General features: G+C 46.1%; 1 protein-coding gene across 1 annotated transcript in view; it reads left to right on the forward strand.

The window, feature by feature from the left end:
• KCNH3 (potassium voltage-gated channel subfamily H member 3) overlaps positions 1–15220 on the forward strand; it is a 337652-nt gene that overhangs the window by 236720 nt on the left and 85712 nt on the right. The window contains exon 10 of the mRNA XM_085600263.1: positions 13794–14043. Coding sequence (XP_085456389.1) covers positions 13794–14043 — 250 coding nt within the window. The remainder of the gene's footprint in view (positions 1–13793; positions 14044–15220) is intronic.

A 15220-nucleotide genomic window follows, 5' to 3' on the forward strand; every position in this document is an offset into this window, starting at 1 on the left:
GACTCTTTGAGGAGTCATCGTGTTGCAATCAGTCCATAACCTCAAAAAAGAAGGAGAAACATGAAACAAAAGAGTGAATACTACTGCGTCTGCAGAGGATGCAGGTAAAAGAACAGTAATAATAGGAGGCTGTTACATTTTCTGTATGGAGGTGGAGGGGTAAAGGTGGGGGGAGCGAGAGAGACATGTCCCTGAAGGAGTGAGGGAAATCACACAGAACCTCTCAAATGTTAAACATGCAAACTTCCAGAGATGTCTACCTCCTGGGCCGAGGACTCTGGCATCATCGGTGCGGGCCTCCCGATAGTGGGCAACCCTAGGTGGAGGGTGGGCCCCAATAGCACAGCAGTCAGTGTGGGTGGGTCGTTAGATACTCTCTTCGAGATACTGGCATCAGAATCATCATCCCCGTCAGTGTCATTGTCTTGCAAATTAGTAATTCTACTACCCCAGAGCTGAAGGTCCCACTCTGTTGTCTGTACGGACTCTTCCGAAATCTGCACTTCTCAGACACTGTCCAAACCAGGAGATCCGACAGACATTTGGTCCATACCGAAAGGGTTGGGCTAGCCCAATGTATTGCTATGCGCCTGTGGGCTAATACACACCCCAGTTGGGCAAATGTTTACTGCAGTAACAACCCCAATAGGCAAATTTGGATCGTAAGTACTGAATTCACTCTTGTTACTCTGTGCATTACACACAGTACCTCTATCCAAAAAGGTTGGTACAGCGGACAATTCCATCTGATATGCCCAGAATCGGCCTGTAGTGCACTACAGCGAGTGCAACCCTCAGGGGTCATCGGGTGGATTCTGTGCAGTCGTTGAGGTGTCGGGTAAGCCGTATAGATGTAATACAATTGTGTCAGCTTAAACCTTGGCATTACTATCTACCTCTCGTACCTGCACCAGTGTCCTCCTCCATTAATCCTCCGTGAGCAGTGTCTCTGAATCCTCATCCCGAACGACGTGCTTAAGGGCTATGTCAGATTGTCTCTCATGCTTCAGAGCTGCGTTTAGTCGAGATATAATAGCTTTTGTGGATCCAGGGTCTAATATCACTTGTAACACCTGGGATTCTCCTGGCTCCTGTGGAAATGCCATCCAATGTCTCGAGCCATGCGCGAGATACTGGCATACTGTAAGAACTGCCCCAGTCTATTCCGAAGTGTGTTCTAATTTCCGCTTGCAACATGAAAACTCTGTTTAAAACAAGCATTGGCTTAGTCAATAGGTCTCGCTTTTGGGACCTTCTAAGTATTTAGTTATGCAGCACAATATCCTTGGTGCAACCACATCAACTGTTCCGTGGCTAAACACTTATAAGGTCCCAAAGGCGAGACCTATTGGCTATGCCAATGCTTGGTGTGGTTGTGTGTGTGGTTATGTGTGTGGTTTGTGTGTGTGTGGTTGTGTGTGTGTGGTTGTGTGTGTGTGTGGTTGTGTGTGTGTGGTTGTGTGTTTGTGTGTGTGTGGGTGGTTGTGTGTGTGTGGTTGTGTGTGTGGTTGTGGGTTTGGGTGCGGTTGTGGGTTTGGGTGCGGTTGTGGGTGCGGTTGTGGGTGTGGTTGTGGGTGTGTGTGTGGATGTGTGGTTGGGTGTGGTTGTGTGTGTGGTTGTGTGTTTGTGGTTGTGTGTAGTTGTGTGTGTGGTTGTGTGTGCGCGGTTGGGTGTGGTTGTGTGTGTGTGTGGTTGTGGTTGTGTGTGTGTGTGTGTGGTTGTGTGTGTGGTTGTGGTTGTGTGTGGGTGCGGTTGTGGGTGTGTGTGTGGATGTGTGGTTGGGTGTGGTGTGTGGTTGTGGTTGTGTGTGTGGTTGTGTGTGTGTGTGGTTTTGTGTGTGTGGTTGTGTGTGTGTGTATGTGGTTGTATGTGTGGTTGTGTGTGTGTGTTGTGTGTGTGGTGTTGTGTGTGTGGTTGTATGTGTGGTTGTGTGTGTGTGTTTGTGTGGTTGTGTGTGTGGTTGTGTGTGTGGTTGTGTGTGGTTGTGTGTGGTTGTGTGAGTGTGTGTGCGGTTGTGTGTGGTTGTATGTGGTTGTGTGTGTGGTTGTGGTTGTGTGTGGGTGTGGTTGTGGGTGTGTGGTTGTGTGTGTGTGGTTGTGTGTGTGGTTGTGTGTGGTTGTGTGTGGTTGTGTGAGTGTGTGTGCGGTTGTGTGTGGTTGTGTGTGGTTGTGTGTGTGGTTGTGGTTATGTGTGGGTGTGGTTGTGGGTGTGTGGTTGTGTGTGTGTGGTTGTGTGTGTGGTTGTGGGTGTGGTTGGGTGTGTGTGGTTGTGATTGTGTGTGTGTGTGGTTGTATGTGTGTGGTTGTGTGTGTGGTTGTGGTTGTGTGTGTGGTTGTGTGTGGTTGTGTGGTTGTGCATGTGGTTGTATGTGTGGTTGTGTGTGGTTGTGTGTGGGGTTGTGTGTGGGGTTGTGTGTGGGGTTATGTGTGTGGTTGTGTGTGTGGTTGTGTGGGTGTGGTTGTGTGTGTGGGTGTGGTTGTGTGTATGTGTGTGGTTGTGCGTGTGGTTGTGGTTGTGTGTGTGGTTGTGTGTATGGTTGTGGTTGTGTGTATGGTTGTGGTTGTGTGTGTGTGTTTGTGTGTGTGCTTGCGTGTGGTTGGGTGTGGTTGGGTGTGGGTGTGGTTGTGTGTGTGTGTGGTTGTGGGTGTGGTACTGGCATACTGTAAGAACTGCCCCAGTCTATTCCAAAGTGTGTTCTCATTTCCGCTTGCAACATGAAAACTCTGTTTAAAACAAGCATTGGCATAGCCAATAGGTCTCGCTTTTGGGACCTTCTAAGTATTTAGTTATGCAGCACAATATACTTGGTGCAACAACATCACCTGTTGCGTGGCTAAACACTTATAAGGTCCCAAAGGCAAGACCTCTTGGCTCGGCCAATGCTTGGTGTGGTTGTGTGTGGTTGTGTGTGTGTGTGGTTGTGTGTGTTTGGTTGTGTGTGTGTGTGTGTGGTTGTGTGTGTGTGGCTGTGGGTACGGTTGTGGGTATGGGTTCAGGTGCGGTTGTGGACGTGTGGTTGTGTGTGGTTGTGTGTGTGGTTGTGTGTGGTTGTGTGTGTGTGGTTGGGTGTGGTTGTGTGTGTGTATGGTTGTGATTGTGTGTGGTTTTGTGTGTGTGTGTGTGTGGTTGTGTGTGTGGTTGTGTGTGGGTGTGGTTGTGGGTGTGGTTGTGGGTGTGTGTGTTGATGTGTGGTTGGGTGTGGTGTGTGTGTGGTTGGGTGTGTGGTTGTGATTGTGTGTGTGTGTGGTTGTGTGTGTGGTTGTGTGTATGGTTGTGGTTGTGTGTGTGGTTGTGTGTGTACTTGCGTGTGGTGTGTGGTTGTGTGTGTGGTTGTGTGTGGTTGTGGTTCTGTGTGTGTGGTTGGGTGCGGTTGTGGTTGTGTGTGTGTGGTTGTGGGTGTGGTACTGGCATACTGTAAGAACTGCCCCAGTCTATTCCAAAGTATGTTCTCATTTCCGCTTGCAACATGAAAACTCTGTTTAAAACAAGCATGGGCATAGCCAATAGGTCTCGCTTTTGGGACCTTCTAAGTATTTAGTTATGCAGCACAATATCCTTGGTGCAACCACATCATCTGTTGCGTGGCTAAACACTTATAAGGTCCCAAAGGCGAGACCTATTGGCTCGGCCAATGCTTGGTGTGGTTGTGTGTGTGATTGTGTGTGGTTGTGTGTGTGGTTGTGGGTGCGGGTGTGGTTGTGGGTGTGTGTGTGTGGTTGGGTGTGGTTGTGTGGTTGTGGTTGTGTGTGTGTGTGTGTGTGGTTGTGTGTGTGTGTGTGGTTGTGTGTGTGTGTGTGGTTAAAAAGGTCTCCCGCTCTCTGGCAGCACTCGGCCAGCCACCTCGAGATGTCCATGGAGTCCCGTGTGTGTACAAATAGATGTAGCCACCAAATTGGAAGGAGTTTGGCATAGGGCACCCCACGTATCACCTGCCTGATGGCCCTCTCCCATGCCAGCGCCACCTGTATGACTACAAAGGGGGTCTTCTGATGCCTTGTTAGTGCAGGTCCCCAGAGTGAAGAAAGTTTGCATCGGTGGGAGCTAATTCTGCTTCCTCGCATCCAAGCTATGGAAATCTCCCATTTCAGTTGAATCTATCTAAAACCGAAAGTTTTTAAACTTGGCTTTTCAGATAGGCGGTATTCTTTTTCTTCAGGTTCACGCATTTCTTTTAGTAGTTTGACCTTTGCACTGGGACACTCCTGATAGAATAGCTATGTGCTTTATATGTCCCTTCTTTCATTTAATTTTCATTTCATGAGTATGGCAAGAAAATGCTAACTTTCTAAAAATTGCGTTTTCAGAATTGTGACATAAAAATCCAACTTTAGCATTAAAGAGGATTTTAAATTGCTATCCATTTGAGTCTAAATCTTTTTTTCTTTTTTTAGTCCTCATCTTATCTCAGACTTGCATATATGCTTTACTATGGACCTTCTTTTTGAGGCAACAATAGAATCGCCCATCCAGGTTTTGCTCAATGGCAGATTTTACTTATGACTTAATCCCAATTCAACCTGAGATTATAAGTATAATCAATGGATATTAAGCATCTCGTTCATTACAAGCAACCACCAATTGCTTGACCACTCACTGCATCTTAGCTTTCCTTGGTGTAGATTATTTCAAATCAAGGTCTCAAATGTACACCAGATAATTCCACCAATCTACATATTTTGGCGGTGTCTGCATTACCCAGTTCCTACATATCTCCCTTCTCGCCTGCAATATAAGGTGGAATGGTATCTTGGTTTCCTGATAAAGGAGCAGTCAAATCTTCCTCTTACGGCATGGCAAATACATCCAGGAAAGGGCTTACCTTACTTTCCTGTTGCATAATTCCTAATTATGTCTTTTCCACACTCTGACAAAACAGTATAAAGCTTGGACACTCCCCAAGCATATGCAGGTCATCCATGTTCCCAGCTCCGCACTTACGGCACAAGTAGTCTTTTTATATACCGATTTTCTTGAACTTAGATGGGACCAATAAGCCTTGTGAAGGGTAAACAGATGATTCTTCCTGAGAGCAGCCAATATGAACATGGTATACAAAGTGCTGTTTTATATGTCATTAGTTGATAAATGTGTTGATAAATGTTTTTAGAATTTTTTGCTATGCACTTTTTTATGGATTTTAGATATGTCTGATGACTTTTTCCTAATTGTTCAAATACTTGTGAAAACTAGTAGCATTCGTACTTGCATTTGTATACTTTGATGGTTTTAAAACAAAACGAATAAAGTTATTCAACGAAGTGCACATAGATACTTGCCATTTATTTTCCAGGTCCATCTCTGGCAAGTCTTTTCCCCATGTTTCTGAGGACAGATTAAATTTGCCATTTGCTGCTTGTAGGATTCTCCAGCACCATGTTACTATTTATTTTCTCCTTGCCCCAATATCCTGTAGCTCTTGCTCTAATCTGCTAGCCTCTTTCATCTCACAGGGGGTAGGTTGCACTGCTTGCCACCACCTCTTTATCTGATAGTACTTATATCTAGATAGACATCCATCTGTCATCTTCCCCAACTCTTCTCATGTCCTAAACTTTCCATTTAGCGCTTCCTGTCCCCATATTATAATTCATGCCCATTTCAATGGCTCCACCAGTTTATCTTTCATACATTCCAGCGTCCCAGGTGAATTCCAAATAAGGGTCTAGTAGCTAAAATATGAGATCCTACACAATGTTCTAATTTCCCACCACAACTTAGCTGCTCAAGACCATTTCAGTTTAAATATTACATCTATACCTGCTCCCAATTCAATGTAAGCGTTTATTAAATGTAATAAGGTAACCCAGTGTTAGTCAATGGGAGAGATCGGCCTTTCAGTAGTAAAACATGATTTTACGAGCTTTTCACTACCAGGCCATGTAAAACGTAAACCCACATGTACTAAATTTTAAATACTTTGCATCCTACCCTATAGGTCTTTAGCACCTACCTTAGTGGTGACACATGAATTAAGAAGGAAGGTATTTTGGTAGATCGGAAAATCAGTTTAAAACTGCACTACAGGCTGCAATGGCAGGCCTAGGATATTTTTTAAAGTGCTATTTTAGTGGGTGGTACAATGAGTGCTGCAGGCCCACTAGTAGAATTTTATATAAAGTCCCTGAGTAAGCATAGTACTATAGAATAGAGACTTACAAGTAAATTAAATGTGCCAATCAGGTGTAAGCCAATTTTACCATGTTTTATGGAGAGGGCACAAGAATCTTAGCACTGGTTAGCAGTTTTCTAATCAATAATTACACTGCAAATGTTGCATTGATATTATCAATGATGTTATAGAAGATGTCATGACTTATGTAATATATGGGGTAATAAACAGTGCATGGAGAGGGCGCAAATTAAAGTTACCTTAGGGCCACGGGCAGGTGGTACCCTTTGTATTTGTGGGGCGAATGAAGTGCCACACCACTTTCCACCACTTTCCAGTGGGAACACAGTCCGGAGGACTGTGTTCCCACTGTTTTTAAAAACGGCACTGTTTTCACTTGTGTTAATTTTAAAAATAAAACTCAGAGCTCACCTGCTTGGAAGCGCCGACCAGAAACGCGCTCTCACAGCCCTCCACGACCACCCCTGACACAGCGACCAGCGCTGACTCAGGAAACGCCCAAAGGCGGTAGCCACGCCCACTGCGAGGCCACGTCCACCACCAGAGACTACAAATGGGCCGGCCATACCAGCGCAGCGGACGAGCGCAGCGGGAGCGCCGTTTGTGCGCCGAAGGCGCGCATAAGGCAAGCCCGTCTGCGCCCGTCCGCGCACGACCGGGCCCAGGGCCAGAACCCCTGCCTAAAACAGCCAACCCAAAGGTTAGCTACTCACGTAGAGAGTTACTAAGTCTTAGACCCCCAACCTCCTCCTGTGACTATGTCCATGATCTAAATGGACCTTTCACCCGCTGCTCCCTCTGTAAACCAGCCCAGCTCACACTCCCCACAAAATCTCACAAGCCCGCCTCCCTCAAACTCGCTTCACTAAATTGTCGTTCACTCCCTAAACACGCAACACAGATTAACCATCTTATAGAAGACCTGGAGATAGACATCCTTTTCCTAACGGAAACGTGGCTTGCTCCACATTCACAATCAGACATGGCACTAGCAACTCCACCTGGCTACCTAATTCAGTCCCTACCCCGCCCCCTAGGCAGAGGTGGTGGTGTTGCAATCATTCACCGGGATTATCTTCACTGTAAAACCAGTGACGCGCAGATTCCCGAATCAGAAGTCTTCAGTTTACCTTCAAGCTAAACCCAACCAATTCACTAACAGGAATACTGGTGTACCGTCCCCCCGGCCCCCCAGGTCCCTTCGCTAGTTCCCTCCTGGACTCAGTAACAACCCAGGCCCACTCTATATCGAATTTCATGATAACAGGTGACCTGAATATTCATCTCGATGACCCGGTAGACTCGATAGCTAATGACCTGATCTTAGATCTGGCAGCACTTGACATCCGCCTCCTTAACTCCGGAGCCACCCACATCAAGGGTCATCTATTGGACCCGGTGTTCACCAGCTCCCCCTCGATGCAAGCGAAGGAGGCTTTTCCCATTCCTTGGACAGACCACTTCCTAGTCTCCTTCCAACTACCTGGAACCTTCAAGAAACCTCAAAAACCGCCCACATACAGCAGGGACAGGACCTGGTCCAGACTCCCCACTGAAGAATGGGCCAAGATCCTAAAAAGGACCACCCCTGCACACGCGGAAGATCCGACCATCTCCGATAAAAAATTCAGAGAGTGGATCACCTCCTCCCTGGACTCAGTGCTCCCTCTTAGAACTAGGGAGGACAAAAACGGCAAACCTGGTTCGGCCCCGTGGTATACCACGGACCTCCGTCTACTTCGCAAAAACTGCAAAAAAGCCGAATAGCTGTGGAGGAGAAACTGGCAGCACGCCAACAAAGAAGCCTACCAGAACACAGTCAGGCTCTACAAAGAAGCCATCCGACTCGCCAAAGCCTCACACTATGACAAGCGGATACAAGAATCGTCCAACTCAGCCAGGGAATCTTTCCTAATTGTAAAAGAGCTGCTCAAAGTACCCAACACTCCCTCCTCCATCACCCCTAGAGTCGACCGAAGTAATGAACTAGCTAATTACTTCAACGACAAAATCACCCGTATCCTGGCCTCCCTCCCACCCCCCGGTCCCCCCAGTCACAGGGATAGCCGTTTATCCCTCGACCACGTCAAAAGCAATCTACGCCCCACACTGCCAACATTCCGACCAGTAACCTGCCTAGAGGTAGAACGAACCTTGACGAAAATGAAAAGCGGATCACCTCTGGATCCAGCACCTATCAGGTTCCTTAAAACCGTAGCCTCAATCATCGTGCCTACGGTCACGGAACTTATCAACAGCTCGCTTGCCCAGGGATCTGTCCCGGACAGCTGGAAGAGTGCTGTGGTAAAGGCACATCAAAAAAAAACCCAGCTCGACCCAGCAGACATGTCAAACTATCGACCTATCTCACTCCTCCCTGGGATTAGCAAGGTAGCTGAGAAACTGGTCAACGGACAATTATCTCAATTCTTTGAGACCAACAACGTACTTAGGCAATCCCAGACTGGATTCCGCCCAGGTCATGGAACAGACACCGCCCTTCTTGCAGTCATCGAGGAGGCAAGGCGCATACTGGATTCAGGAGGGTCGGTGGCAGTGATCCTCCTGGATCTAAGCGCAGCCTTCGATACAGTCAACCACCGTGTCCTTTTACATCGACTGGCGGAAGCAGGACTTACCGGGACGGCACTCAGTTGGATTGAATCCTTCCTCACAGGACGCACGTTCCAAGTGTGGGACAACAATCACCACTCGTCCACCCTTCCACTTATAAGCGGTGTCCCTCAGGGCTCTTCCCTGAGCCCGACGCTTTTTAATGCTTACATGGCCCCCCTTGAGGACGTAGTTACACCTTTTGACATAAAAATGGTAAGCTATGCCGACGACACTCAGCTGGTCGTCTCTTTAGCCCAACTGATCGACCACCCAGAAAACCTGACCAATTGTCTCATAGAAATCCACAATTGGATGAGTAACTCATCATTAAAACTTAATGGGTCAAAGACGGAGGTGATGCTCCTGGGGAAACAATGGACGACCATCCCCCCAGCACTCTGGCCCGACGTGTTCGGGGAAATTCCCCCCCCCGAAACGTGAAATTAAGACACTCGGGGTGTGGCTCGAACCAGAGCTGTCTATGAAGACACAAGCAGCTAAAACTTCGGGCACCTGCTTCGGGCTTATGCGCACGACCCGCAAGATTCTCCCCTTACTGCCACCCACTTCCAGGAAACTGCTCATCCAGGGACTGGTATTGTCTCGCCTAGACTACAGCAATTTGGTCTACCTGGGAGCCCCTGAGGCCACCCTGACGAAACTCCAGCGGACACAGAACGCTGCAGCACGCATGCTAGCCAACCTCCCCCCCAGAATGTCCGCCAAGCCGGCCCTCAAAGCTCTGCACTGGCTCCCTGTGCGCCAAAGGGTGCAATTCAAAGCCATGTGCACGACGCATAAGCTGATCAACGGATCTGGCCCGGCGATCCTTAGCAACATGATCACCCCCTACACAGCATCCAGATCCCTACGATCCCAGAATGAGAACCTGGCCAACACTCCTAGATTCAAAAAGACTCGTACAGGAGGTCGACGATTTTCCGTTCAAGCAGCTGCTGGATGGAACGCTCTTCCTCGCCCCCTCAGACTGGAACCCAACTACATGGTATTCCGAAAAAAATTAAAAACTCATTTATTCCCGAAATAGAGTCCCTCAATATATGTCTCTCCCCTCTCTCTTCCCCTCTACAGGATCACAATTCTCACAGCGCGGGGATGCCCTTGGGTCACCAGGCGCTTTAGAAATCGTTATTAAATTAAAATTAAATTAAAAACAAAATAAAGTACCCCTCCCTCCAAAACCGCAAAGTAAAATACCCCTCACTCCAAAAGTCCTTAATAAAACACCCCCTCTCATACAAAGCCCAAAATAAAACAACCCCTCAGTCCAAAAGCCAACTACAATAACATTTTAAATAAATAAATGCACTTACCCACGGCTGCACGTCCTCCTCGGTGTTCCACTTCTGAGTCTGCTGTGGAAGTCGAACTCTGTTAACCAGTCCAGACGCTACTCTCATGCTATTAACCAGCATTATAGAATTTCCTTGATTGGATGGAGCATGCTGGCTGGACACCCCTTCAAGCCCCGGAGGCCTGTGCTTGGTCTCCAGCCAGCTGTCTAAAACAGCTGAGTGGAGAGCTTCAAAGTGTGCATGTCACTTTGGCCAGTGCGATACAGCCAGCCTAAGTGACATGCTCACTTTAATGTGTCTTGCCAGCCACTGCTTCAGTCCTCCATGCTGCCAATCGGCAGCAAAGGACATGCCCCACATGTCTCTGGGCTCGTGGTAGGCTGGCTGGTGCAGTGCGCACATCAGTAAAAATCAAATCTTTTCATTGCCATTTTATTTTTTGCTGCGCAGCTCGCAGTGGGTGGGGGTGACACTCCCCCGCTCTCATGAAGAAACCGCCACTGCTTAGGGCAAGAGTTACAGTTACTTGAGATAACTATAATTATAACTGCTGAATTTCTATGGTTCTGTTTGTGTGTAAATTCTGAACCTAACTATAATGACCCTGTAACCTTTGGTTTTTTCAGTAAATTTCAACCTTTTTTTAATGATTTTTCCTTACTATAACGTCCTGGTGACCCTTGATTTTTAAGTGAATTTCACCAGTTTTTTAAAAATATAAATTGTAATATAATGTTACCCATAAGTTTAATTTACTAATATACATTTCCCCAAGCTTAAAAATTTGTATTCCCACATTCATTCTTATTCTATATTTGAAAACTAAAAATGTACATAGTAAGTAAGGTAACGTAAGTAGTCTTTCTATAAATGCAGTTCACAAAGACTTTCTTTTTTTTAAATTCATTCTAGGGGGCGGCGGATCCGTCAAGAATCTTAGGACAACTAATGGGTCTGCTGATTATATTGCACACATTCAATACTAGAACAACAACATATTTAATACAAACGTATGCTATTGCAATTCCAATAAGTGTATCACTACCTGTGTGTGGGTGTGTGAGTGGCTATTTGGGTGTGTAAGTGGCTGTGTGGGTGTGGCTGTGTGGGTGTGTAAGTAGGTGTGTGAGTGGCTGTCTGAGTGGTTTTGTGGTCTTTGAGTGGCTGTGTGAGTGGCTGGATGGATGTGTGAGTGGGTGTGTGAGTGGGTGTTTGGGTGTTTTTTGGGTCTGAGTGAGTGTGTGAGTGGCTGTATGGGTGTGTGAGTGGGTGTATCACTGGGTGTGAGTAGGTGTGTGAATTGCTGAGTGGGTCTGTGAGTGGTTTTATGGGTCGGTGTGTGAGTGTGTGTATGAGTGGTTGTGTGGGTGTGTAAGTGGGTATATGAGTTTGTGAGTAGGTGTGTGGGTCTGTGAGTGGGTGTATGTGGTTTAATTTGGGTCTGGATCCGTGGATCTACCACCTAACCTCATTTTCTTTGTGTTGTCATTCTTAAAATCCAGAGTTGGAATATTTTGTAAAAAAAGATGTATACAATCTTGTCTTTAGATGGATACTAATTTAAAATATCTTGGCATAACAATTTTTCTTGTGTAAAAGAGGCAGAAAAAATTCAGTGTTGAGAAATTCAATTAAGCTACTCTTCATGGAGAAATAGCAATGTTCCTTAAACTCCTTTTGCTCTCTTTAGTACTCCGTTCACAATGTCACCCTATCCTTTCACTCAGCACGTATTCTACCTATATACTGGCCAGGTTCACTCAGTGCCCTCCATGAGCCAGTCCTCATGTTTGCTTTTATGCCCATTATTTACCCTCCTCTTCATCTCTCACTTTCCACTGCCTGCCTCTTTTTCATACTCTGTTGCCCTGCCATCTTTTTTAGCACCCCATAGAAACTCTTATCTCCCACAGCATTTTATTGTCCATCAGTATCCTCTCCCAGACACTTATCTCATCTCATCAATGCCTTTCTCTGCACCACTGTAAGACCTTTTGCCCACTGCACACCAGTATCCTTTTTTCTATTTATTTATTTATTCATTTATTTATTTATAATGTTTAACCTGATAACACCATCATAAAAATGCATTACAAAATATATACAGCAGGTGATAAAACCTAAAAACAAAGCCTAATACCAGTATCCGTCTGTACATTGCCCCTCTCTCCTCATTTTTTCCAGCCCCCACTCTGTCATGCTCATTCCATATATCCCTCCTGTGCTGTGTTCTCTGACCTCCCCACACAAGATGTGCATCTTCGTGGAAGGTGATCACAACCAGCAAAAACACCTGCCATCGCTGTCACTTGGGACATAGAGTCACAAAGTAGGAGCCCAGGAGAATGCTGTACTTTAAATACCTTGAGGAGGATGTTTCGAACAACACTCCTGATATCTATCCTGTAACACACCGGAGTAATCATGAAATGAAGCCAACAAGTGTGAACAATGATGTATATCAAGAGAACAGTTACACACGACTGACAAACCCCAATTAGGGCAAAACCGGTCTTGGGTTGCTTGTGTTTCGGTTCAGAGAGGACTGGGCCTGCCAGTACGGTCAGTATTGTTCCTATTGGAGCAGGGTTGAGACTGATTTGCATAAGGCTGGGTCCAAACGGAGGTGGCATGGTGGGCAAAAGAACAATATATTGGAATACTCCTCCACTAGCGATAGCCAGTAGTTAGACTGCAAGCAATCCTCCCATCACCTTTTGGGTGTGTGTGTGCTTAAGGGAAGAAGACTTTAGTACCTGAAGCATTTCACCATGTGTTTGTCCTCACCAGGGCTTAATTCCTGTTAAAAACACATCTGCTGTGTGTTTTACAGCACATAGGCACATTTGATGGGTGAAAGGGACCCAGGCTAGAATCAGGATGCCAAGCGTAACAGGCTGTAGAGCCAAATCCCACAGTTCAACCTGTTATGGTCTCTCTTCACTGCGCCCTTACCCCGGCCCAGGCTGATATTTAACACCGGTCTTGGATACTTTAAAGAGGACTGTCTTTGCCTACACAGTTGAAAATTAAGGGCAAGGGGGGTGTGTTCCTTTTGAAGAAATGGGTTTGCCTGTGGTCCACCTCTAAATTAACTTTTAGTAGAAAGTGCGCTCAGCACTATGAACTCTTCACACAACTACGTCTACTACTATTACTCTACTCATATGACTCCTTGTAGATCCACTACTGCTCACTTCCTGTTTATACCACTACTGCTTTCATTATTGTAACCTCTCCTCCTAGTATTACTCCTACTGTTTCCCTTCTACACATCCCTCTAGTACTGCAGCAGCATCCCCTACTAGTCATACTGTCCCCTGCTCCTATTCCTACTACTACAAATACTATTAAACCCAACTTTCCTCTTTTAATGCTACTCATATCAATTCTTCTACTGGTACTACTGTTACTCTTACCCTTCTCCTACTATACTGCCCCTGATACTACTGTGTTTTCCTCTCACTACTGTTACTACTACTACTGCTGCTACCATCCCTACCTCTAACACTACTACTTCAACTACTCCTACTTTACTGCACTCGCATAGTTCACTATATCCCATGGGTTCTATAAAAACCCCAATAAGTGTTGTCTCTAAAAAGAAATGTTGGGTTAATAAGCTATGCCAAAGAAGAGGTTGAGATCCAACCCAACTTTTACTAGGGAAGAATTTGGAGAGTGCCTTTGCAGCGAAGATCCCTGATGTCTATGTCCTTCTCTCCCTCCAGCTCCTGCGCAGCCTCCCGGACGAGCTGAGGGCGGACATTGCCATGCACCTGAACAAGGAGATCCTTCAGCTGCCCATCTTTGATTCAGCCAGTCGGGGCTGCCTGCGCTCGCTCTCACTTAGCATTAAGCCCTCCTTCTGCACCCCGGGCGAGTACCTGATCCGGCAAGGAGATGCCATGCAGGCACTCTACTTCATCTGCTCAGGCTCCATGGAGGTACTTCGAGATGATGTAGTGCTGGCCATCTTAGGTAAGGGCAGGGCTGCTGACTGCGTGCTAGCCAGTAGTTATGGGATGGGTTGATGATGATGTACAGGCCATCTTGGGTAAGGCCATGAATGCTAATGATAAAGTCAGGGCCGCTCACTTTAGCTATCATACTTAAGGCGGCCACGTGTTAAAGAGAAGCCTCCTTATGCCCATCTGCTAAGCTTTAAGGAAGAATCCCTGAAAGAACAATAGGAATATTCCTTTCTTTGCCCCTCTAGAGTGGCCGGAAAATGATGCCATGCCAGCCATCACTGAGGTGTCTTTGGTACCAGTGCTTTAAATGGAAAAAAATAAGCGCAGGTACTCATTAAAATGAGCTAGAGGTGTGGCAAGTGGGCGGGTCTAGGGAGCGGGGATATGAGAAGATATGATCATACATAATGACTTCTGTACCAGTTGCAGCACATATCAAAACACATGAGAAATGTCAACACAGATTAACTCATTACACAAAATGAAAGCCAAACAGTGATATGTTAACATTTCCTTGTTTTGTAATATTTGCTGCTTCTTAATGCCATCCTGTTATTTGTTGTCGTTTGGCACAATACTATAAATTCTCACGCGTGCACACACACACAGAAAGAAACAAGCACACATGTACACAAAAGCATTCCACACAGTCTCCTTAAAAAATCTCCTGAGAGTGTCCTGATTCTCTCCCTCTTTCTCTCACAGAAGAACAGGCACACACAAGCAGGCAGACACAAGCAGGCAAGCATACAGCCATATACAAACACTCACACAAAGTCTTAGGTGGGATTAAAGTCATTTTAAACTCCTTACCTCCCATGGCTTTTTTAATATCTGCTGTCAGCCTGCTGCCTCCATACACTTGCCTCTCATCTTTACCCAGCCTCTAACCTTCTCTCGCGATTTCTGTCTATCTTACTCCCACTTCTGCTTTACTCTCTCCAAAAGTCTCTTACATTTTCTCACTGTTTTTTTCCCTATTTGCCTCCAGTTCCCCCCTCCATGCTGTACTCATCCCCCAAGTTTGCCACCTGGCCACTATTTTGTTCTGCTATATTTCATTATTTGTGTGTGTGTGGGTGTGTGTGTGTGTGTGTATATATATATATATATACATACACACACACACACACACACACACACACACACATACATATATATATATGTATATATATATGTTAACA

Source organism: Triturus cristatus, chromosome 4_2, assembly GCF_964204655.1.
Source record: "Triturus cristatus chromosome 4_2, aTriCri1.1, whole genome shotgun sequence".
NCBI lineage: Eukaryota > Metazoa > Chordata > Amphibia > Caudata > Salamandridae > Triturus > Triturus cristatus.